Source organism: Myotis daubentonii, chromosome 1 (genome assembly GCF_963259705.1).
Source record: "Myotis daubentonii chromosome 1, mMyoDau2.1, whole genome shotgun sequence".
Taxonomy (NCBI): domain Eukaryota; kingdom Metazoa; phylum Chordata; class Mammalia; order Chiroptera; family Vespertilionidae; genus Myotis; species Myotis daubentonii.
The window spans coordinates 31,458,917-31,485,819 of NC_081840.1; the positions used below are offsets into that span (position 1 = coordinate 31,458,917).

The following is a 26,903-nucleotide window of genomic DNA, read 5'->3' on the forward strand; positions in this document are numbered from 1 at the left end:
GATATGATGCACATCATTTTTGCTTATATTTCCTTGACTAGAGCGCAGTCATATGACAACTCCTATCTCTAAAAGAGGCTAAGGAAGTGTCATCTAGCCTTGTGTAAGGGAAGCAGAGGAAACAGTTGTGATAAATTAGTAATATGTCACAGAGATTGACTATGTTTCTTACCCTTCTCTCCACACCTAGAACACAGAGTAGACAATAGCAAGTCTCATCTAAGCATTGTTTGTTTTCAGCTTAAAGTTCAGGATCTACAGGATATGTGCAATCCTCTTCTGGAGGTCTGATAGGCAGGAGTTTGTTCTGGGACATGCTGTTGGCTATTGTAAGTGGCAATGTTGAGTAAGTACCTGGATATATTGGTGTCCATATGTCCCACTTTAGCCAGGACAATTGTCTTGGGGATCAGTCAATATGTTTTACAAAAAGAATGGGAGGTGGCGGTCAAGCTAATCATGTTGATTAAGTGAAGGTCAATTAAAAATACGCTGGTCTGTTGTTCATTATACTCCACAAATGAGTGAGATCTTGTGATATTTATCTTTCTCTGACTGGCTTGTTTCACTTAGCATAATGCTCTCCAGTTCCATCCATGCTGTTGCAAATGGTAAGAATCCCTTCTTTTTTTTACCACAGCATAGTATTCCATTGTGTAGATGTACCACAGTTTTTTAATCCACTCATCTGCTGGTGGGCACTTAGGCTGTTTCCAAATCTTAGCTATGGTGAATTGTGCTGCTATGAACATAGGGGTGCATATATCCTTTCTGATTAAACTGATGAACAAAAACAGATCCAGAGACAGAGAAGCATTGATCAGGCTGTCAAATCTCAGAGGGAAGGTAGGGTAGGATGGGGGTAAGGGGGGAAGGTCAACCAAAGGACTTGTATGCATGCATATAAGCCTAACCAAAGGACACAGACAACAGGGGGGTGAGGACATGAGTGGGGGGTGGCAAAGGGGGGATAAGGACACATATGTAATACCTTAATCAATAAAGAAAAAAGATACACTGGTCTGTTTAGTATCATGCAATACAAATACCCAATAGAGAACGCATATCTAGAATATATAAAGAATTGTTACAGATCCTCAAGAACTAAGATAGATATATGCATTTGCATATTGTATTGAAAATTACCTGTTGATATACCTTGATTCTTTACCAGACTGTAAGCAGCAAACTTATCTTATCCATGATTGTATTCTCGGTATCTATAAGCCTGTAAGGAGCAGCTCCCATAAAGTTTTGATGAATTACAATACACTGAATTACCCCCATTGCATTGTAGTAACATACTAGTGAAAGGGTCTACTTCATTAGGGAGTAGGGTCTAATTCATTGATTGATTATAACAAATTTAAATCCTAGTATTATCTTTTAAAGACCTTAAAAAATTAATTCTACATTTTATAAAAAAATGCAAAATAAGCACAACATTTTGGGAATCATTTCTTCCATCTTAACATTAGTATTCTAAACCATAAACCTGGTATATCCCTGCATGTATTTAAGTCATTTATTTTTGTGTTCTCTGCACCTTGTATGTGTCTGAAGCTCAGTTGACCCTCAAAAATGTGAACTCTCACATTCCCTCTCCTTCCACCCTTATGTCCTCAATCAACTATGAACTCTCATATTTTCTCTTTTTTATCATGTGATCCTCAACTGAAAATAGTTCTCTCCTCAGAGATTATCTTTCCCTCAGAGCGAAAACTCTCTGAAGTATCAACTGGGCTAATGTAATTTGTGCTTTCTAAGAAACAGGGCAAAAACTCTTCTCAAGTTACTCTATATTATGTTATTTATGTTAGTAGAAGACAGTGCCTCCAATCACGGTAATATATGGAGTATGAGGTTCTTCTACCCAACACTAACAAAATTAGTTAATAATAAATAGAATATGACTGTAGGAGATCTATCTTGACTATATAAAGATACTTATAAATAGAAAAATCACAGATACATAGTTTTAATTAACAAATGTTAGATTTGGTTCCAACTACATGGTTATTTTTATACTAGAGGTCTGGTGCATGAAATTCGTGCACTTGGGATGGGGAGGGGGGTCCCTCAGCCTGGCCTGCACCCTCTCACAGTCTGGAAGCCCTTGGGGGATGTCTGACTGACGGCTTAGGCCCGCTCACCATGGAGAGCGGGCCTAAGCCATCAGTTGGACATCCTTAGCGCTGCCGCAGAGATGGAAGAGGCTCCTGCCACCGCTGCTGCGCTTGCCAGCCATAAGCCTGGCCGGCTCAGGGCTTCTGGCTAGGCAATGCTCCCCCTGTGGGAGTGCACTGACCACCAGGAGGCAGCTCCTGCATTGATCGTCTGCCCCCTGGTGGTCAGTGCACATCATAGCGACTGATCATTCTGCTGTCCAGTTGATTTGCATATTAGCTTTTGATTATATAGGATAGAAAGTTTCAAGTGAAGTATTCATGCACAATTTTGTCACAGTCTGTGCTTCAATACTGTGCAGAGCTGAGATCTCTTTAATCAGACTTCCCAATGATGCCTGTTGAGGCTTGACTTCTGTGACCTCTGCTGGCTTTGCTGTGTGCATATGCCTATGCACGTTTGTGGGCAGGTGTACCGGCCGATCCCAGTCATTTAAACAGCTCCACTCTTTTTTTTTAATTGTAGGATCCAGCTCTTGGCAATTGCTACACTAAAGAAACAGCCATAGAGCTTCTCATAGTCTACTTTGACTAGAATAACTAATTGCAGTTCAGCACTGTAGGGACAGAGTTATTAGCTACTTCTTAACTCTAGACACTACAGTTCAATTTCTGGCCGGCAATGTTTGGAAGCAAAAACCCTGGTAATTAGCAGCACATTTTCATTATCTCTCAGCACAGCATGTGAAGCAGTTGCCTCCAGTAGAAGCAAAATCAAACAACATGCATCCTAGATCTATACTTGTTACTGAGGGTCATAAAAGCCTCAGTAGGGTTTGATGAAAGGAATTTTTGACACCTGTAAAATGAGGCAAGTGTGTTATCATCTGGCAAGAAGTTATGTTAGGAATGAGTTAAAGGGCATGCAGTAGACTGTCTTATTTCAAAGTGTTTTTGTTTGTTTGTTTTTTAGCTTTGGGTACTGACCTTGTATTTCATATATTTGAAGAACGTTAATGCTGAAACGAAAGAAAACCTAAGTCTAACACCATCCTCATTATTAAAAGAACTAAAGTAAAAAATATTATGGGACTTGCACACAAGGTAACATAGCTGATTAGAGCCCTGGCTATGACTGGGATTCCAGTCTCCACATGACCCTTCATTGCTCTTTCTGTTAGGTACTCTAAATCCCAATTCTAGAGGATCCTGCAAAGGAAGTTTTCGAGTTGGAAGTGGCACTAGTCACCAATTCTGTTCCTAGTAACCTTTTTCTAAATTAAACATCAAGTAGTGTATCTGATACACTACTTTGCATTATCTAAATGTATTGAACACATTATTCATTTGGAGTAGAGTAGAGGTGGTCCAAACAGGGAAAAGTCACTTGCATGGCTAATTTTGCTTCTATGGAAGTTCAAAAATCCAAGTGGTGAATGAAAGAGGAGAGATTTCTGCCCCAGGTGAAATCCTTATGCCACTTGTTAGGTCTAACTATTGATGTCTGTTTTACATGGAGTAGCTCTATCATCCTGTTAAAATAGAGAATGGTTTCCCTTAAATAGATCTTTAAGCACACCTGATGTGTAGACGGGCTACTTGGAGTTGCCAAGTTTACACAGGTGGTCAGTGTCAGAGAAAGTATTAAAATCCTTGCCTCCTAACGGACGCCCCAAGACTTTACAAAAACATTTCACTGCACATTTTTTTTTTTAAAAAATACATTTTTATTGGTTTCAGAGAGGAATGGAGAGGGAGAAAGAAATAGAAACATCAGTGCCGAAACCGGTTTGGCTCAGTGGATAGAGCGTCGGCCTGCGGACTGAAAGGTCCCGGGTTCGATTCCGGTCAAGGGCATGTACCTGGGTTGCGGGCACATCCCCAGTAGGAGATGTGCAGGAGGCAGCTGATCGATGTTCTCTCTCATCGATGTTTCTAACTCTCTATCTCTCTCCCTTCCTCTCTGTAAAAAATCAATAAAAAAAAAAAAAAAAGAAATAGAAACATCAGTGATGAGAGAGAACCACTGATCAGCTGCCTCCTGCACGCCCCCTACTGGGGATCGAGCCTGCAACCCTGGGCATGTGCGCTGACCAGGAATCGAACTGTGACCTCCCGGTTCATAGGTCGATGCTCAACCACTGAGATACACCGGCCGGGCTTACTGCACATTTTGATCTAGAATTAAATTTTTCATGAGGGAACTGGAGAGTGGATTTAGAAACCAGGAAAAGTAAGGTCTAGGTCTAGCTGAGAATGACTGATTGTATATCCAAGTGCCTAATCACTTTAACTCTTCTGAGTTTCAGCTGTCAAATTTCACAACATGAAGAAATACCCAAGAATTATTCCCTTTTGTATAAATTTGATTCCAACTGTAAAATATTTAAAAAGTAATCTATTATCTAGCTACACATTTCTAAATCTGTCTAAAAGATAATACTCCAATAGAGAAAACCTGTATTTCTCAGCAGTGAAGAAATTGTATGTGATCTTGAATAAAAGCTGCATTATTTTTCAGATATCAAATGCAAAAAGTAACACATTTTAAAATAAACATGTCAGAATTTGTTTTGCAAACAAAAGCTGCAGAAATTGTTTTTATTATGAAAAAAAATCCTTAAAAGGATTATAACTGCTCTACCTGAGTAATTGTTTTCCTTGAGGCCCAATAATTATCTTACCAGGCGAAAGACAAGGCCACATGTTAGCTGTGTACCTGGGGACAAAGGAATAGTGTCACATGAGATCTAGTAGGTAATATAGTTGTAAGTGCAATGTAAACTACAAGACAAAATTACACATAGCATTTAGAGTGCTGGCATGGAATAGCAGAAGGAACATTGGGATGGCCATTAGGAAATAGATTTCAGTCCCAGCGTGGCCATTTGCTGGCTAAGTGAGCTTAGGCAAGTCACATAACTTTTCTGACCCTCATCGGTCAAATAGGGATTATCATAATGGCCCTGCCTGATTTATAGAGTTGTGGGGAAAAAATGAGATAACTATGCTAAAGTGGGTTGTAAAATGGATCGATTTTGCCAAACGTTAAATAATGTTATTTTCTACTTGCATGCTGGAGCCCTATTACATATTCATATATATACCTCTCTCTGTGTGTGTTAAACTTCCAGCCTAGAATCAGGACTTTTGGCTTATTTCATTATTAAAGTGATTCAACGTCCTTTTTCATTCCATGTCCTTCTCTCAGGCCTTTGATCCTTTAGATACTTTGCATCTCTCTTGAATTAGATCAGGAATCAGTCTTTTTTAGTCCAGTAGACCCAGGTTGGAAACCCCACTTTGTTATTCATTGGCTGTATAGACTGAGGGGAGGTTTTTACAATCTCTTTAAGCCTCGGTTTTTTCATCTATAAAATGGATCATCATGCAAATTAAATGAGCAAATAATCCATGGAAAATATTTAATGCAATTCCCCTAATTCTGGCATTTTTAGTGCAATGATTCTAAGATGAAGTTAATAGCTACTCTGACCAGAATAATTATGTTGTCAATGACAGTGTAGTTTAATGGGTCATTTATGGGATTGGGGCTGTATTCTTACATATCCAACAAAGCAAAATGGTGATGCTTTTCTCTATAAGTTTTGCTCCTTTGAAATTGAGTGTGCTAAAATTCTGTGGTGAGAATTTAGGAAAAAAAGAATATTCTAAATATGCAAATGCTAATAAGTCGGTGGCAATTGCAATGCTACTAGATACTAGCTTACATAGCAAGAGTGGGGCTCTGCCACCATTTATTCTAAAATGTGTGGTATTGACTTAGCAGGAGTCAAAATAAGTAAGGAAATTGATATTTCAGACTTGGAAGGGTGGAGACAAGTAATTTTCAGTGACAAACCGTTTGGTAAAATTGCTATCTGTGATGGCCTTCTAATGTGATGGCTCTTTTGAAAGATGATGGAAAGCAGAATATCACTAATGAGTGGTGTTTGGGACTGGTTACATTTAGTAAGCCATGAGAAGATGACATCAGGCAAGGGTTGGCTGGCTTATAAATAAATATGGAAAAGAATCAAGAATGGGGGTGAGTGTGGGGGTGGGAAATAAGATTGAAAAGTCATTGCACAGAAAAGTCCTTTAAGGCAGCGGTCGCCAACCTTTCAGACCTCACGGACCACCGGTTGGCAACTGCTGCTTTAAGACTCAGTTTTGTAGCAAAGATCAGATGATGAAAGTGATCTCCCACCTAGCCTGGTGGCATCAGTGTAGCTGCCAGTATGGAGAGAGACAGAGACATGAGGCCAAGAAAGCAAAGGATTAAATCAGGCTTGAGAATTATGTCTAAGAAAGAACTCTTTGTGAGGTTGCAGTATATGGAATTCACTGTAAATAGATCAGAAACTGACTAAAATTTCTGAGAGCATTATATTGCTACAGAAATCACAAGTGTATTTTTTTTTACTTGTATTTTATTTATTTTTTTATCTTTAATTTCTTTATTGGTTAAGGTATTATAAATGTGTCACAAGTGTGGTTTTAAGAAATTGTTTCACTATGTGAGCCCAAAACCAAACCTTAGGCTCCCAAATTTGCACAGACAGGAAGTAGCTGAAATAGGACAAACTCTTCAATCCCCGTATCAGGTCTGACTATAGAATAACATGGACAAAAAAAGATGCTCTAAAAAGATGGAATCAGGAGCCACAGAGAACAGTGGATGAGAGAGCTAATCCCAGATAGCAGACTGAGAGACTAATAGAGGAATTTACCCTACTGCCTGTAAGGGGGCCCTTCAAGGCCTGGCTGGCACATTTCATCACTGCTCTAGGCCAGTGACTGCTGAGCCTCTCAGCCATTGATCCCTGCCTCCTTTGATGGCAGTGTTTCATCAGTTATCCTATGCCTGTCCCACTGTTGTATGTTGTGCATGGGGGCATATATCTGTGTGTACCTAGCGGGGGTCGGGGGATGGATAGCTTGTCTTTCTAGTTTGTGTATTGCCATTCCAGGCTTCCTCATCTCAGAAGATGGCACTATTATTTATCCTTTTGCTTATTAGACTAAAGATAGACTTCTTCAAAAAATTTCCTCTTTTTCTCTCAAATTGTTCATGTAGCCCATCAGCAAACCTTGTCAATTTTACTGGCAAAATAAATCCAGAATCTGACCACTTCTTACCTTTATTTCTGCCTCCCTGGTCTAAGTCACCATTATGTCTCACACGAATTATGCAAAAAAAAACCAACAAAAAAACCACACCCAAATGGGTTACTCTATCTATCCTTCCAACCTTACAGCTTATTTCCCCACAGCAGCCTGGGCGATCCTTTCCCATGCCTTTCCCTCATGTTAAAACCCAGAGTCTGGCCTCCTACCCAACCTCCTCTCCCATCACTTTCTCCATGTTTAGTAGCACCCACTTTGTCTTTCTTACTGTTTCTCAGATATAGGAAGCATTCTCTCACCTGAGGGACCCCTCTCCCCGTGCTGTCTGCATGACCTGCTTCTTCACTCCATGACTATCTATGCTCAAATATCACTTCCTCATAGAGACCTCACCCCTCAGCCATTCTCTATGCCCTTACACACTTTATTTTTCTTTGTAGCTCACATCACCTTCTGACATTATAAGAAATATCTAAAGGGTTTTGTTTTGTTTACTGATGTCTACCTAACTCCAAATCAGAGAGTAGAACATGGTAGGTGTTTAACAAATATAATGTGAGTGAATATCTTGTTTGCTGCTGCATCTCACCATTAATAAGTGTCATGGGGTAGGTTCTGTAGAATAAATACACTGGACCCAGTTCCACCGGGGGCATTAAGAGAAAGCCTCCTAGCAGGGGGCTTCGTGGATGCTCAGCCTGTGCAGCTGCACAGGGCCTTGCACTGAGAAGTGCCCTGCTCCTGGTTTAATGCTCTGCTGTTACTATCGTGAAATTCATCACTTTGAATAGGGAGCCCTGCTTGTTTCTGTTTTAAATATATTTTTATTGATTTCAGAAAGGAAGTGGGGGGAGAGAGAGAGAGAAACATCAATGTTGGGAGAGAATCGTTGATTGGCTGCCTCCTGCACACATCCTACTGGGGATTGAGCCCGAAACCCGGGCATGTGACCTAACCAGGAATCAAACCATGATCTCCTGGTTCATAGATCAACCGTCAACCACCGAGCAACACCAGCTGGGCCCTGCTTGGTTTTTATTGAGATATAATTCACTTGGCACACAATTGACCATTTTAAAATATAAAATTCATTGTTTCTTTGTATATTCACAAAGTCGTGCAACTATCACCGTTATCTAATTCCATAACGTTCTCCCCAAAGAAATCCCATACCCATTAATAATCATTCACTATTTTCTACTACCCCCTCTACCCCATCCCTGGAAACTATTCATATACTTTCTAAGTAAATTTGCCTATTCTGGCCATTTGACATAAGTGAAACCATACAATATGTGACCTTTTGTGTCAGGTTTCTTTCACTTAACATGATGTTTTCAAGGTTCATCCATGTTGTAGCATGTGTCAGAACTTCACTCCTTTTAATGTCTGAATAATATTTCGTTGTATGGATATATCACATTTGATTCATCAGTTAATGGATATTTGGGTTGTTTTTACTTTTTAGCTATCATGCATACTGCTGCTGTGAACATTTATATACAAGTTTTTATGTCTCTGTATGTTTTCATTTCTCTTAAATATATACCTAGGAATGGAATTGCTGGGTCATTTGGTTACTCTATGTTTAACATTTTGAAAAATTGCTGAGCTGTTTTCTACATGAGGCTGGACCATTTTATATTCCTTCCAGCAATATGTGAGGGTTCCAAAACTTTGCTATACCATGCCAACATTTGTTAATTTCTGTTTAAATAACACTTGGTATTTTTTTTACTATAGCTGACTTTGTCTTCCTTCTTTTATTATTTTTTAAATGAAAAACCTCTAGTAATGGAAACATATAATGATCAACTTTATTCCAGTTATGCCAAACTCAGTAATGGAGTTTGTAATCTATGTTTCATTTCTTATGAAAAATATATTTTCATATTTATGATAGCCTGGAGAGTTCATATTAATGAACTTTTATATGGTAAAGGAAAATGTGGCCTAGAACATTTCATTAGTAAATTCAGGGATTGTATCAGTAATTCTACAATGTTCTGCATTTGCATCTTACTAACCACCTTCATCCACATTAGCAAAATCAAAAAAGTATTACGTTTCTCCCTTTCTTCTTTTCTTCCTTCTGTGGGGGAGGAAGTGAATAATAATTTTCCTTCTACCCTTCTTGGCTAAAAATAAATGACATATTAACAGGAGAAAAGTAAAAGTCTAATAACAAGTGGGGAGGCCAGTTATTGCTGGGGGGGGGGGGCTGGGTACCAAGAAAAGCACAGTAAACAAGGCTAAGTTGTTATTTAGATTTAGATCAATGCCTCTCCATTGACAAAGAGTTTCTAGAGATTTAGAATCATCTTTCTCTTCCTCCTACAAAGAGGGAGACACTCTTACAAGAAGAGATTTCACTTACAAATTGAAATGTCTCTTACAAAAGGATCACTTCTCCATTTTCAGAACTTCTCCTGTGCCTGCTGTTTCTTAAAACAACCAGCTCAATATAGTCCTTATGCCAAAAAGACATATTTTGGGGTGATACATTTTGTTCCTTCTTTCTTTCCTTCCTTCCATCCTTTTCCTCCCTCCCTCCCTCCCTCCCTCCCTCCCTCCCTCCCTCCCTCCCTCCCTCCCTCCCTCCCTCCCTCCTTCCCTCCCTCCCTTCTTTCCTCCCTGTCTCCCTTCCTCCCTCCCTCCCTCCTTTCCTTCCTTCCTTCCTTCCTTCCTTCCTTCCTTCCTTCCTTCCTTCCTTCCTTCCTTCCTCTCTTCATCCCCTCACCTGCTCTACTCACCTCCCTTTCTTCCTTTTTCACATTAATTAATTAATTCCTTAAATTTTATTTGGGACCTAAGAAGCTGAACTAGACATTAACACATCATTTTTATTACCAAACAGAAAGAGTTCCTCTACCTGATTTTACCAGGGTCAAACACTAAACATCGAAAATTGCAGTGGAGAAATTAGTAACTTTATTTGCAGAGCACTAAGCAAGGAGAACAGGAAAGCTATGACTCTAAACCTGAACTCCTGTTTCCTGGGTGCCGGGCATTTTTTAAGGAATTAGGGGAACAGGTGTGTGGAAGCACTGGCTGGGCAAGTTTTCATTGGAAGACCTTGGAGCTTGTCTGTTTATGGGAAGGGGCTCCAGCACCAAGAGATTCCTAGACAGTGGACTCTTTGCTTTTAAAAGTGTTCTGGTGTTCACAGTCTGGTTATGCCCCAGTCCTTTGGTTCTGTGGGACCAGAGTCCAGAGCTTCTGTTCCACATTATAGCCAGTTGTAGCTTAGTGTTTAGTCCAGGTTTAGTCCATGAATCCATTGTAGGAGTCCCACATGGCTGTGTGTGAGGTGGGCACAAGGGAGAGCAGCCCCCTGTCACAGGAGTCCCAAGAGGACCCAGGGCCTGTGTGTGTGTGTGTGTGTGTGTGTGTGTGAGAGAGAGAGAGAGAGAGAGAGAGAGAGAGAGAGAGAGAGAGAGAGAGAACGAACTTCCTCTGTTTGGAAGTTTAACTATTTAGGTTTCTCTTGCTTGCAGTGGCCACACCCATTCTGACCACTAATTTGTTCCCAGGTATGACTGGCAAACGGGTAGGTACCTTCCCACGTCACTCAGACCTTCCTGGGCACCCATCTAAACTGCCTTTGCCCAGTGCCTTTCCCCATCAATCAGCAGGGAACAGACTTGGAGAGTGTTAAATGCACTAATTGGTAAAGCTGTAGACATGGCATGTCTATACTCTTTGGTCTTCCCTTGCTCCTTTCCTGTTTGAGCTGGTTTTGCAGTTACACTTGCCTTTGGAGAGCTTGAAGATAAATGAGTGGCCCAAGTAAAGCAAGGCCACCATATTTCAAGACAGATTGATGAGTCATCCTTACTTTCCCTTCACACATCTCAGTTTGTTGGATGCCCATCAGCCACGGCTCCATCGCTGTGGCCTTTGTTAGAAAGAGCTTATAGCCTCTGATCTGGATATTTCAGTGGAGAAATTAGTAACTTTATTTGCAGAGCACTAAGCAAGGAGTGTTTAATAAATATAAGTCTTTGTTGTATTAGTTCAGGTTGGAATGGAGTGAAAGGACTAGAGTTAGGATTAGTGACTAAGTTTGTAGAAAGAGTAAAAAGAAACAAAGAATCAAACCAACTAGACCCCATGAGTCAGATGAACAGGAGCAGCTGCTTGATCACATGCCCCTATAAATTCATAGTCAATTCCCCAGACTCACAGATCCAGAAAGCGATGGGCCATTTGAGAGAAAACACCGCTGCTATCCTCCTTCAAATTATAAACCACTGAATCTATGTCATTAAACAAATTATTCTAACCTTTTTTTTCCCCCTGGCCTTTATGGGATTTCAAAGTTCAGTACACATTCAATTTACTCCATTTTGATATCACTTTTATAATCAAATGTCCTACTTTTGAAATGGAAAGCTCAGCTGGCCATGTTCCCTGTTAAGTTTTAGAAGCTTTTATCATTTAAATAAATTAAACCTTCCAGCATGGGCTTCACAGAACATAATGAAGCACGGAGAAGAAAAGCTTAAATGAAATAAACCTCTCAGATCATAGGAATAGTACATGCTATTGTGCATTCTACCAGTAGATGTGTGACAGGAATCAGCCTGATTCATGGCTTTTCTTTTTTAAATTTGCCCTCAATTTTTTGTCGTGTTCATCAGCTATTTAATTTGCCATTGGTGGCGGTGATGGGGATTGGCGGGGCGGGGGTGGGGGGAAGAGACAGAGTGCATCAAGTGAAAAGCCTCTGAGAAAACAACGAATATTGGATACTTTTTAAATTTAAATTCTTTATTGTTGAAAGTATTAGATATATCTCCTTTTTTCCCCACTGGCCTCTCCCTAACCACTCCCACCCCCTAGCACATGCCCTCACCCCTCTACTGTCTGTGCCCATTGGTTATGCTCATATGCATGCATACAAATCCTTTGGTTGATCTCAAAATTGGATTTTTAAAGGCTGGTTTCTTTCGACACCACATTGATAATCATGCATATACATTTTTTTCTTTTACATGGTTTAATTCATTTACGTTGCTTTCCTATGAACTTCATTCAGATCTTTTAACATTTTTAAAAACTATTTTTTGGGGGGTGGGTTGTTTTTGTTTTCTAGAAATAAATCATTATCATTTCCATGTAATAATTATGTACAATTTATATAGCTAATGTATTGAATTAACAGGGAACATTTTACTTCTGTATGACACCTTGCCCATATAAGAATCAATTGGATTATGAAAATTCTTAATTAATAAGTTTGCAGATTCTTCCAACTTCCAAAGAGTAGCATGCAGATTTTTAAAAAATCCAAATAGGAACATGCTATTTTTTAGGTGTTTAACAAAATAAAATCTATCAATCTTCCATTCTGTTACTAAGTTGAACCATTTTATTATATACATGATTAAATAGTTAAAAGTAAAAGGCACCTCTTAAAAGGAAAGATTCTGCAGAATATATTTGAGAATGCTCGTAATGATAATGTAGAATAATTGCCATGCTATTTTTATGATGAAATGTGGCTCCTTAGTAATAAAAATACATTGTTATTCAAATTTAGAGTTAAGGGTCATAAAGTTATCTTCAAAACTATGAGGGTTTATAGAGAGGGCCTATTACTTTTAATGTTTTTGAAATACAGTGAATTACTTTAGGCATCCCTGCTGTTTTATTTTCTTATTTGTGACATAATGCATTCTTTGTAACAAGACAGAACACAAAGCTATTATACTTTACAGATAAGACATGGATCAAGTGGTGGTGGCACCTCAGTAGATTATTAGTCTTTAATCCTTAAACACGATAAAATATTTTTATCTGTTTCTTTGTTTTTAATTTTAGTGCTTATATTCTCTTACCTCACATTAAGGAAGAGTCGTATTGCCATCAGCTGGGAAATAAGTTCTTAATGGGTGTTATTACATCCTCACCATGAAACTGTTCTGACTCAGGTTCTTTAAAGACTGATTTGTGGGTTGAAGCTCTGGCCCTGGCTTCCAAATGAGGAGATAGGGGTGGGCGGGCATTATGATCAATTTCAGGGGTGGGGAACCTTTTCTCTGCCAAAGGCCATTTGGATATTTATATCATCATTCACGGGCCACACAAAATTATCAACTTAAAAATTAACCTGTTATATTTGGTCAAACATTTAATTAACTCACCCTTAATGCTTTGGCAGGGCCAGACTGAATGATTTCCTGGGCCTTATATGCCAGTGGGCTGGACACTCCCCACCCCTGAATTATAATCCATATAGCATTGATTTATTGTTTAGACTAAGAGTGCAAAATAATAAAAGAATTATAAAACAATCTTCCTGTTTGTAATACTTTTGATGTGTAAACTGATCACAAACATATTTGCTGAATGTATGAAAAGGTTATTGATTTGATAAATAACATTTATTTATTGAGGTCTTTCAAGGTAACAGACACTGTTGTCGGCATTAGAGATACAGAAGTTAACAAAACAAAGGTCCCTGTTCCCAGAAACAAGTGAATCTAGGTATTAGTGTTATCTGCGTCCCCACCTGTTACCCGTGGAAGTAGAGTTCCTGCGATGTTGCAAGGACAAGTGAACTTTATTCCTGTGGAATTAAGCCCCTGGCTTTCCAATGTCCTATTTCCCTCCCTCCGCCATGGAAAATGTCCAATCGTGTCTTCAGCAGGGCTAGGATTAAGATCCAGAGTCTCCGCTCCATATTAAAGTCCAGTTTAGTCCAGCATCTGGCTAGTTTAGATGTGTCCCAGCTGCAGTCCATTGTATATGGGGTTCACCTGGCCATGAGCTGTGTGGCTGCTTAAAAGCACATGGTGGGTGCAGGTCATGGAGCAAGAGGGTGCAATAGGGAACAAGAAGCAAGAGATAGAGGGAACTCCTTTGTCTGGGGATTATGACCAGGGCTTGACCAGTTAACCCTTCAAGATTTCACACTCTTGCAGTGGCTCTATCCCCCTAGCCAAGTATCTTCTTCCCAGATTACACGGACAGACAAGCACCTTCCCTACTTCATCCCTACTTCACTGCACATGCACCCATTTCCTGCTTTGTTGGACTCCGTCCCCCAGTGATCTGCAGGGAATGGACTGGTGGTTCCCTGGGGAGTGTGAAGTTGAAGCTTCCTGGTGAAGCTGCCCAGATGACCATGATTATAATGTCTGGCCTTTCCTTTGCTCTCTTCCTGTTATTAATATTATTAACTAGCCAATAACATTACCAAAGATGGTATTAGAGTATAGGGCAGGGGTGGGCAAACTTTTTGACTCAAGGGCCACAATGGGTTCTTAAACTGGACCAGAGGGCCGGAACAAAAGCATGGATGGAGTGTTCATGTGAACTAATATAAATTCAAAGTAAACAGCATTACATAAAAGGGTACGGTCTTTTTTTTTCAATAGTTTTATTCATTTCAAATGGGCCGGATCCGGCCCGCGGGCCATAGTTTGCCCACGGCTGGTATAGGGAAAACCACATTCTTTGACCCTCTCCACTCCCTGCCTTTTATAAATGTAATAAATGTAATATATGTTGAAGCAAGTTAAAAGACAAGGGCTTCCATGAAGGGGACAAGAAGCTACAAATGGTGGCATGTATTTCGACTGCTGGGAGAGTAAGCTAGTCTACTGTCTGCCTTGGAGAGTGAGGAGAGTATAGAGACCGTCTCATTTAAGACTCTCTTCAGCTTTTTTGTCAAGGGTATCAGTTACTCAGCAAGCACAGGGATGGTTCTCCATGGCAAATGCTTTGTGACGCATTACCTGTTGGGTGTGAAACTCCCTATTTCATCCACTTAACTATCTGGGTTTTCACAAGGTCCAGAAGGAAGTGTCAGCGTTACCCTGAGAGATGTAATGAAGAGCAAACTGTTTGGAATCCGACTCCTTGGATTTGTATCCTGGTCACCACTAGTTGTGTGACCACAGGCAAACCACTCAAACTTTCTGTGCCTTAGTTTGCTCTTCTCTAACGTGAGAATACTAGGAATTATTGCACAGAGTAGTTACGACAGTTAAATTAGAAAATAAATGTGTAGACAATCTCTTTGTTATATGTAAACTTCTTATAACTATTTCTCAATTAGTCACAATTTCTCTTCTGCAGTCAAAATATACAAGATAAATTCAGTCTCCTTTAACAAGCTCCATCTAATCCAATAATGTTTTTTAAAGTTAATTTTGTTTTAAAAGCCTGATAATGGTAAATAGTTGATCCAATTTAAGTGTTATTGTTTTCAGTGAGGCTCCAGTTCAAATTCTGTAGCTTGGGTAGGACATTACATTTAGCAAAAAAACAAAACAAAACAAACAAAAAACAAAGGACCACCCAGTTAAATTTAAATTTCTAGTAAACAATAAATAGTTTTTAAAGTATAAATATGTCTGATCCAAATAAGTAGTGTATACATGTTTTAGTATAAGTATGTCCTAAATATTGCAAGAACATCCTGCATTTTATTTGGCATCCCTATGTCAGGCACCTACCTATCCTGCTCCACTGAGAGTTTGAAATAGATCCTTTTTTCCCAAATGGGAAGGCTATTGTCACTTCCCAAATGGGAAGGCTATTGCATCAAGGCTATGTCTATCAAAGGCTAAGCAACAGCCTTTAAAATAAATAAACAAAAAAGGCAGGAATTGAGTGTGAAGGAGGATGTGGCCAGTTATTTGCATCAGTCTCCTCATGTCAGTTCATAGATCCAAAGTGAGTACATTTTCGGTGATAGGGGATGAAACAGGAATAAAGTATCTATGTTTCCATGTTTGGATCTGTCGGGTCCCAAAGAGTGTTAATATCTTAAAGTCTTAGAACAAGCTCTGTTTACTTAGGAAGTGTAAGAAACATGTCAGCCCTTTGAAAAACCTCTAAGCACACGGTTGGAGCTTTGATAGGAGACTTGGAGATTAGTATTGCATCTTTTTAAAAAGGTGCCTCTAGAATGGGAAAAATATGCTGGTCTTTGCAGACAGTTATTAAATTTAGAAAATATTTATTTTAAATTTCCAATTATTAGTACATGATAAGCTGTTTTTAGTGCCTCAATCTCAATTTTTAAAATGTGCTCTTAGAGAAGTGCTATCTCCCTGAATTTTCTGTTAACAGTGACCATCATTAGTATTGGTTTCTGCTATAAAATCAATGATTATGTGTTACTCCTGGAAACTGCTGAATCTTCAAGAAGTGATGAAAATGGTTTCAAATACAAAGTGTTTTATGAGAGTTCAAGGGAGAGAACCAACATTTTTTTTGAGTGTCTTTCATATGCCAGGGACTCTGTACTTCTCATATATTTCTAATCTAACCAACAACTAAATCAGAGGAGGTGATGGAGGTAAGTTATTTTGCTATTATCATAAAATTGTCTGATTCTGAAAGCACTTCATCTCACTTCCTTTTGAATTTTCCTTACAGCCTTCTCCTGCAGTTATTTTGTTCTTCAGTAAAAAATCTTACACTATTAAATTCACTTCTAACTCTGATAATATAAGTGGTAATGTCCTATATAGTTTACTATTTTTTATTTTTCTTGAAATTATACATTCCCAGTATTATTTTTAAAATAGATATTTTTCATGAAAGTTTGCTTATTTATTTACGGATATACATCTAACATCACATGTACTATATATTTAATTTTATGTTTAAAATGTAAAAAAATATTGGAATTTGAAGATTCCAACCTCCCATTCAGTGAAAGTCTCACCTGGACAAAGTTCTTACTTCTCTCTGCATATTTTAGTAGTGTGAGCATCACGAGTTTTCAAATTATTCAATTAATAGATAGCAGCTTGAAATTAAGTGTATATATTCAGGTGATATTTACCTTCCAGAATTTTTTTTTTAATAGATCCAAGTTCTGCCTTCTGGAGCCATATGAATACATTTACTCCTTCCTTATGCCCAACCCATGTCTTTTGTGGATAACCTGTCTAACTTTCCAGTACTTTTAAACCCTGGAAATCTTACTATTTGACCCTTAAACAGGGGATGGTATTAAAGTAGTTTTGAATCATATATATATATATGTATATATATACACACACACACATACATACACACATACATATACATACATTAGTGGCCCGGTGCATGAAATTTGTGCACATTAAAAGGGAATTAATTAGAGGAAATATTTTAATATTGCTACTTGCCCTTTCTCTATAATAGAAGTATCATAAATGAAAGAAAATTAGTAAAATATATATGAAAATCTCCCTCCTGTCAGAGTCTGGGGCACACTGTGGGACCCAGAGTCAAGTCCCCATCACCCGCGTGCACCTTGAAATCATGCAAGACCCAGACCAGGCCGGCCCCAGCTCCATCAAGCCCCACAGGGCGGGGGGTGCAGCCTCAGGTCCCTCGACCCTGTTGTGAGGGCATGAGGGTGTGACGACCATTTGCATAATAGCTCTTTATTATATAGGATATATATATATATATATATATATATATATATATATATATATATATTATACAAAAACAGTGACATTTTACAAGTAAATTTAAGAGATAAATATATATTTCTTTACTCATATATGTATATACACATATGCATATACTAACATATTTAGTATAACATATACTAATATATTTTCCATTAAATAGGAACATGAACTAGAAAGGCAGTATCTCTATTCAGTTGTTTCTTCACTACATTCACCTAGAATTAAGTAAGCTAAGTAATCTTAGTCAACTGCCCTATGTTGAGTTTTAAGCACACTGCTTTTGTTAAATAGTATGGGAATATTTTTTTCCATTCAGAAATGACCTTGCCCTAGGTTTGAGGGTTTCCTCTGTAAAACTAAGCACATCTGTATGCCGTCACACAATTATAAATTCATCTGTTTTTATTGTGTTTTCAATATCTCTGCCCCACCACAGATCATTTTCCGTAAAATCAGCGATGTGAAGAAGGAGGAGGAGGAGCGCCTCAGGCAGAAGAATGAAGTCACGCTCAGCATCCCCGTGGATCACCCGGTCAGAAAGCTCTTCCAGAAGTTCAAGCAGCAGAAGGAGCTGCGGAATCAGGGCTCCTCGCAGAGCGACCCCGAGCGGAACCAGCTCCAGGTAGAGAGCCGCTCCTTACAGAATGGAGCCTCCATCACAGGCACCAGTGTGGTCACAGTGTCACAGATCACACCCATTCAGACATCTCTGGCCTTCGTGAGAACAAGCGAGTCCCTCAAGCAGAACAACCGTGATGCCATGGAGCTCAAGCCCAATGGCGGTGCTGACCCCAAATGTCTCAAAGTCAACAGCCCCATAAGAATGAAGAACGGGAATGGGAAAGGGTGGCTGCGACTCAAGAATCACATGGGAGCCCATGAGGAGAAAAAGGAAGACTGGAATAATGTCACTAAAGCCGAGTCTATGGGGCTGTTGTCAGAGGACCCCAAGGGCAGCGACTCAGAGAACAGTGTGACCAAAAATCCATTAAGGAAGACAGATTCTTGTGACAGTGGGATTACAAAAAGTGACCTTCGTTTGGATAAGGCTGGTGAGGTGCGAAGTCCGCTGGAGCACAGCCCCATTCAGGCTGATGCCAAGCACCCCTTTTATCCCATCCCCGAGCAAGCCTTACAGACCACACTGCAGGAAGTCAAACACGAACTCAAGGAGGACATTCAACTGCTAAGTTGCAGAATGACTGCCCTGGAGAAGCAGGTGGCAGAAATTTTAAAAATACTCTCAGAAAAAAGTGCACCCCAGACCTCTTCTCCGGAATCCCAAACGCCACTCCAAGTACCTCCCCAAATACCATGTCAGGATATTTTTAGTGTTTCCAGGCCTGAGTCACCTGAATCTGATAAAGGTGAAATCCACTTTTAATATATATTATACATATATATTTGTTAATATCTTAAAGACAGTATATACATCTATATACAGAATGTGTATATACAGTATATACATATATATTTTCACTTGCTTTCAATATGATGAACACAATATGGATTTTGATATGTAAATATTGCATGTCCAGCTGGATTCTGGCCTGCCAAAGATGATTATTAAAAACATAGATATTGCTTGTACATTATGCAGTTGACTGCATGCACACTTTACTTTTATTTATAATCTCTATTCTGTAATTTAAAAAAGTATGATTTTTGTTAACTGAGGCAATGTAATATTTGAAGAATCAGGGTCCAACCTGCCAGTGTTGCCATGACAAATTTGATCTCAGGCTGAGTAGACTGCACTGTCATTTCCTCACTGTTCTGTTGAGTTAAAATTATAGATTAATGCCAAGGAAGAGTTCAACTTTGTAAACTATTAGAACCATTTCATGATCTCTTTCCTTAGGTTATTTTTCTGTAACTGAGTGTTAGGTTATTTTTCCCCAAGAGGCAATGTTTTCTCCATTTAAAGGACTGTTTTGTTGCCTGAGTCAGATAGCAGTGTGGGGTATTGAAAATTTATTGCTATGGGTTTTGTGCATGAATTGCATTTTTGCTCAACTATACCTCTTCTTTTTCAACATTATACTTAGATAGTAATCATTAACTTCTGTGTAAGGAAATCCCTATCCCCTCCGTCTTGGAAGCTGATTTTATCAACCCCATAAACACAAAACTCTTAATATAGTGTATATTATTATAGAAATACTGCACCACAGGGTACAAGGGCCTTTTAACCATTCCTGTTAGAGATGCTGATCTTCTGAAGGTGATGGATGTTCTAAAGTTGTGTTTCTAAAACTTGTTCAAGGGTGAAGTTAAAAGGCTCTTCACAAAGAAAGAAACAAACAAAAAACATTTAAGTAATTATATCAAAGTTTTACCTATAATGACTTAAATAAAAAAGAATGTAAAACAGACAAGTTTTGTAGCTTATCTATCACTTAGGAGGGATGAGACACAGGTATGGAATTGCTCACACATGATTCTGTGTGTAGCAATAACACATGAAATGTGGTTAAAAAACCCAGAAACAATTAAGAAGTAGATGTTAAATTGCTCAACTCAGATAACTGCTTTTCTATAATTTTATTCTGGTTACAGTTTTCTACAGCTTTTTTGCACACAGTTCTACTGCTGGACTTCTGCTGAGTTCATAGACTCCTGTGGCTCACGCAGACCACTTAGGAAAGGGGGGTACTAGAGACTGAATTTCAGAGTCTTTTGGGTCACAAATCCTCTTAGAAAGTGCCTATTATCAACTTAAAAAAGTCACAAAGAGTTATGTATAGCTAATCCTTTAAATGATATGTATTGGGAATCAAATACACATTCATTCCTAAGAACACAGAAGAACTTATTCCTCTTGACTAAAGGGTATTTTGTAAAGTTGGTTGGAGAGACATACTTTTGAATTGGTGCATGCTTGACATTTACCAGTGGGAGCAGGGCAGTCAACATTTTCATCAAGTTGAGAATATATACCAATTGAATTTGTACATTATCGGACCATCTGTCCCCAAGGTGATAGCAAAATCAAAGGAGATATTTTGATCAATTGTACCCATTTTTATGAGCTTTTCTACCTATCTCACTACATCCACAAACAAAACCACCAGAAACAAAACTTACCACAGTTAGACTGGAGAAGTGCAAAACAAAGTCATTTATTAAAAAGCTGACATTTTAGAATTTGTAGTAGAACTTCTTCACATGCCCACAAGATGTGCCTCTTTCATTCAGGAGTCTCCGAACAGATGTTCTGGGCCACGGGTTCCATTTTCTTCCCTTTGTGCCCATAGCTTCCATGACACATAATGGAAGTTGTCAGGGGACGATGTCTCCATGCTATGCTACAATATCTACCTACCATAGGCGCATAAAAATGAGGTAATCGTGGTATAAAACAGGGGTGGGGAAACATCTGGCTCATGGGCTGTATAAGGCCCACAGCATCATCTGGTCTGGCCCTGCCAAGGTATTAGGGGTGAGTTACTTAAATGTTTGACCAAACATAGCAGGCTAATTTTTAAGTTGATAAATTTGTATGGCCCATGAATGATGTTATAAATATTTAAGTGGCCTTTGGCAGAAAAAAAAAAGGTTCCCCACCCCTGGTGTGAGGTATTAGTCTTGAAATTGGGATTTCAGGGTGAGGAGGGTACCTTTTTCTTGACCTCTGACATTTATTGAATTTCAGGGTACTTTTCTATTTAACTAAGTATGAGACAAGTTTGGCTAAGCTTTTTAAAGGTGGATGAGTGGTAAAAATAATCTGAGTACAGAAAGTGGTCAGTTTAACTTTAGCCATGTGCTTCAACAAAAACAGTTGCTGTAAAGCTGTAAGAGAATGACTGTGAAACAGACGGCCAGTGTAAAGCTGCAATCCATGCCTTTGCATATTAGTGGTACATATACTAGTACTTGCTGTGTTCTGGCATTGACTCAGAGTTTCATCAAATTGACCTATAATATTATTGTTCACATATACGGGAAAGAAACGTATGGTTTTTGAGCTACTACAAGTGTCACAAAGGAGAGAAATGTATCAATTGTTTATTTCTGGTACAGTTATGACTGTATTTTTTTTATAGCCACCTCTGTTCCAGTTTGCATGATATGGTGAGCTGCTGAATGCACTCTGCTGTTTCAGCAGGAATGCATGTGTTCAGCAAACACTGTACATAGAGTAGTCTTTTAGGTTCCCGCATTCCTTAGTTCTTACCAGTTGAACTTACTCAGATTTGAATGAAGGGTGAGCACCTGCTTGAATATGTGCAATAATGATACAATCATGTTCTGTGTTGCCTCAACCAGCATAGACTGTAGATTCCCTTTGGGGGGACCAGATGACTGCATGTTTTATTCTTACACTGTATAGATGCTCTTGGTGCATCCAGAATAAAATTTTTACTATGATATTTCTGAACAATGCACTAATAGGAATAAATAGAAATGTATTTAAAATCTAAACATTTTCCAAAGCAACTTACACACCTTCATTATTTTTCTATGATAATATATAAGATCAGATGCTGTACCCTGGACAGGTGGGTGTAACACAATAGTGAAAGTCAAATAAAGAAGGAAATGTGAACTGTGCATCATAATGGCAAGTTTTGTCTGTTTTAGGATATTATTGCACTAAATGTGATCTGGTAGATAGAGGAGCTTATAATAAAAGACAAATAGGCACACGAAAGGCAGATGACAAAGTTGAGAGTGTCCCATGTTGACATAAGTAGAACTTAGGATGGTTTTGGCATAGATGTTGAGTAGAGATGCATACTTCATTGTTAAAATGGAAACCTTTTATTATGGACACTGGTTTCATCTCACATTAAATATAGAAATATAAATGTCCCAAGAATTTCATCAAAAAATTTATGTAGATCAGAGAATTAGAAAATTTGGGGTTTTAAATTGCTCCTGGAGTACCCAGCACTTTAATAGGAATATGAATTATGACCACTAACTAAAGTGCCATTTTGAAATTTAATCTTATTGGAGCCTAAATGCCAATCACAGCTTCTCTTAAATTTAAGAAGATTTTGTTCACTTGTGAGATCTGGCCCGTATGTTGTTCTATTTTAAATAAATAAATTCTTTCAGAAAACATTTTGTTTTAATTAGTCTTTAGAGCAATGACTGTTTTTGAAGTGTGCACTGGCTGGTACTGGTGAAATTATTTGTCATTCTTAATGAATTGTACTATCTTGTATAATTTTTATCTTATAAGCTATTTTATCAATCTCTTTTCCAAAATTTTATGTAGCTAATGAGAACTTTTCTCTAGGATGTACATAATACAGGGACAACTTTAAAATATGAATATTTTTAATGATGTGAATGTTGTTTTAATACTTTGTTATGTGTAAGAGTATTTCTCTTGTGGTCTTGATGGAAAGGGATAAAGGAAAGTTCAGTCTTTTGGAAAACAATCTGTCTATGGTTCTGAATCTAGCTTTGCCATAAATGCAGTGTATCTTTGGGGAAGATACTGTTGTTTTTATTTTGTTTTTGATATGTTCTGGGCTTCAATTTCCCCACCAATAAATAATAAAACAAAGAGCTGCTCCCTTCTTATATCAAGACAATGTTAAGTGATGAAAGTCATCTTTCTCTCAAATGAAAATCACATTAAGACAAATGATCATTTTTAATTTTTTTTCATAGATCAGCCAAGATATGCTTTCCAAATATTCTAGGTTTTAGAGGAGACTTCTTTGGTCAGAAGGTGGTAGGGAAAGCATGGGGGGCTAAATAATCATTAGTAAGAGGCATGTGAGCGAAAAACTTGAAAATTACCTGGGTATTTGGAACTCCTAATCAAATAAACATACAAAGAAAAAAAGTCCTTTGAGGGAAGAGAGAAAAATATATATGTAAATACGACTTTTTTCTTACTCTACTGAGTCATAGTGCTCAGCAGAAATTTTCAATTTTGTGAAAAAAGTAAATAAATTGGTGAATATTTAAAGTATAGGGCACTTCAACTTTTTTGCATAAAAATAATCATGACTTGCTCAAGATATACTGTTTCACAACAGCAGTTGTTCTTATAACAAAATTCTTAATATTTAAAGAATTCTTTCCAATAACCAGTTTTCCAGTGTGTACCTTCAATTGAAGAAAGTTAAGAAAAAGGTTAAAAACAAACAAACACACATTTAAATTACATTTTAAAACCACCCATGTTATTGTGTCCTTAGTGAGAGGGTTTGGATTTTAAAAATCATAATATATAATTAGTAATATTGGTAACTCAAGGAAGCCACTTTTAGCATGTGAACATTTTATTTTTATTTTTAATATGTTTTTTTATTGATTTCAGAGAGAGGAAGGGAGAGGGAGAGAGAGATAGAGACATCAATGATGAGAGAGAATCATCATTGCATGCCCCCTACTGGAAATCCAGCCCACAACCTGGGCATGTGCCCCGACTGGGAATTGAACCTGACCTCCTTTCGTGGGTTGGACACTCAACCACTGAGCCACACTAGCCAGGCAAGATTTTATTTTTTTAAATGAGATTTGTTTTGTTAATTTTTGCTCATCCTACAAAGAGTCTTGTATATTAAGGGATACACTCAAAGCTGTAGTCCCTTAATTTGCCATGACCCTTTGGGTAAGGAAAGAAGAGCACATAGAAACAAAGGAGAAAATTTTATGCACTTGAGGAGATATTTAGTTCTGTAATCTTTCCACCAAGTCAGAATTTAAAAACTGTTATACAATTAGGAGTTAGATGTTATTTTGAAAGCAAACACCATTTCTCAAGTTAAAGAAGGATTAGTTATAAATGCCTGATATATTTGAGAATATTAAAGGAGAGTTAAAGGGGATTGGTCATTATTGACCGTTACTTTTTACTATCCATTGTAATCCTTTTGATTTATTTGCAAAATGCTCAGTGACATTTATATTTGTATCCACTGTGATAGGTCTATGGCATTCCAACTCACAGTTGCATTACATATGTATTCTACACATATGTAAATAAATATTTTCAATCAACTTGCTGTCAGTGTAAACTTTGTACTTACATTTCACATGTTGTTAGCAGCTTAGATAATAAAATCTCTTACAACTGTGGCATGACATTTAATGTTTTTTTAGAGGGTTGATATAGATCGATTTGACATGATAGGAAATACTCATCTTGGTCCAGGAAAACAAGTCATTTTGAGATGTATGTGGGGTTACACAGAAGAAAAACAGTCAGGTTTGAAATAGGTTCTGGTGTCAGGCTAACATGAGCTCATAGGATTCCAAATCAAGATTTGCATTTCCAATTTGGAACAGATATACAATGAGGATCATAAAGGAGGTGGCCATTTAGACTCATGGGGGTGTAAGCATGGTCATTGATAATGCTTATGGGTGAAATCAAATCAACTCTGGTGAGTTTATATAGAATATTTTTTCATTGTTTTACCTTAGTTTTACTGGTGCGCATTGCTTTAGATTATTTTTATTTTACACACTAGAGGCCCGATGCATGAAATTCATGCAAGGAGCTTGGCCCTCACGGCCCCAGCTTCATGCAGAAGGTCATCCGGAAGGATGTCCAGAAGGACATCCAGAAGGTTGTAAAGCTGTCTGGTCTAATTAGCATATTACGCTTTTATTATTATAGATACTTTATTGTGTAAGTATGTGCAGACCTCTCCATGAGAAAAATTGGCTAAGCCTGGATCTTCCATTAGTTATAAAACACACACACACACACACACACACACACACACACACACATTGTGAATGGGCAACAACAACAAAAACGTTTGAACAGAAGCAAAAGTATAACATCCAGATTTCTTTAGTTATAACATTTTTCTGGCATATCACCAGGCAAAACCAAAGGGCAAATTCAGATGAATTCCCATGTCAGAGTCTTTAAACATTAAATTATGTGAATTACTAAATGCAATCTTAGGACTTGAGCAAGTAATATGTTCAAACATTCAAATGTTGCATACATTCCTTAGTATCAGTTTTTCTCATTGTTAAGTAAAAGAGTGCTTACCTGAGATGTTTCTAGTACCCATTAAATGAATTATAAAATGTGGTTTTAACAATATAGCTACAGAATCATCTGCATTAAAAGTGACATGTGTTCAGGTTTGCCATACCTCTTTTCTGTGGAATTTAGATTGTCAATGAATTATATTTCTCAAGGTTTATTTATTTTCACAAAACAATTACCCACATGCTTAATATTTGTTGATATTTGTATTCTTTTTTTGAAGCATTTACCATTTTCCCCTCTGGAAAGGTATCTATTAATTTTCCACAAATCTACAGGTCTTTTATCTTCTGGATTTTACCCACCTTTTCTTATTTGGAATACTTTTAGAACTAGAGATTTAGATGCTAAAAATAATGATCTTATTAGCTATTCTGTTCCGGGAAATTTGAGTTATTTAGTATGTTTAACATTTAAAAATCAATAGATTTATATTAGGATAAAATGCTTACTCTGAATTTCAATGTTTTTATCTGACAAAATTTAAAAAAAAATTTCTTTGACCCTGGTGAAAATTTCTTCACTTTGGTTTTACAATAAAGGAATTTAGTTTTTGATGATCATAATCTTGAAAATAAGTGGTAATGATTCCAAATGCTATAGTAAAAATCTGTTAAGGGCCATAAATTATGTGAAGATGAGAAGTGCTAACAATTCTTTATTAATGAAGTAATTAATAGAATTATGATGCCTAATTATATCAAACATCAATTTGTTAGTGCCCATGTTAATTATTATTAATAAGTTAATCTTCAAAGAATTTTATGTCAAATAATTGGTTCTCAGCTATCCAGTGAGGGCAAATAATATCATTTATCCAAGTCCAAAGGACACTAAAATACTTTGGAGTTCTAGTATTGTTCTTCTTTATTGTTCTTCTCTACCTCTCAAAACACTTGGGGGTATACACAAACACACAAGACCAAACAAATCATCTTCAGTGTAGAGGAAGGCAGTTAATTTTTTGTTCTTTGGAGAGTACTTAAATTCATTAAATGGCATGATAGCGTTTGGGAATGTTTAATTGAGAAATTAAGAGAAAATAGGTAAGCATTTATGTTGGCATACTTGTTTAGGTGGTACTAGAATTTGTAGTTGGTCCTACATTCTAGTTAATTCTGAGTCATGTTATGGAGGGAAGGAGGATGGATACAAGCTAGAATTGTTTAATGCCTACTATGTGCCAGATGTTTTAAGAGTATTGGTTTGTATTCTAACTTGAGATTTTCTACCTTT

At 37.7% G+C, this 26,903-nt stretch overlaps 1 protein-coding gene across 1 annotated transcript in view; it reads left to right on the forward strand.

Moving 5' to 3' along the window:
* KCNH5 (potassium voltage-gated channel subfamily H member 5) overlaps window positions 1–24,658 on the forward strand; it is a 250,185-nt gene extending 225,527 nt beyond the window's left edge. Inside the window, exon 11 of the mRNA XM_059694117.1 lies at window positions 18,123–24,658. Coding sequence (XP_059550100.1) covers window positions 18,123–19,070 — 948 coding nt within the window. The 3' untranslated portion in view covers window positions 19,071–24,658. The remainder of the gene's footprint in view (window positions 1–18,122) is intronic.
* The last annotated feature ends 2,245 nt before the right edge of the window (window positions 24,659–26,903 follow it).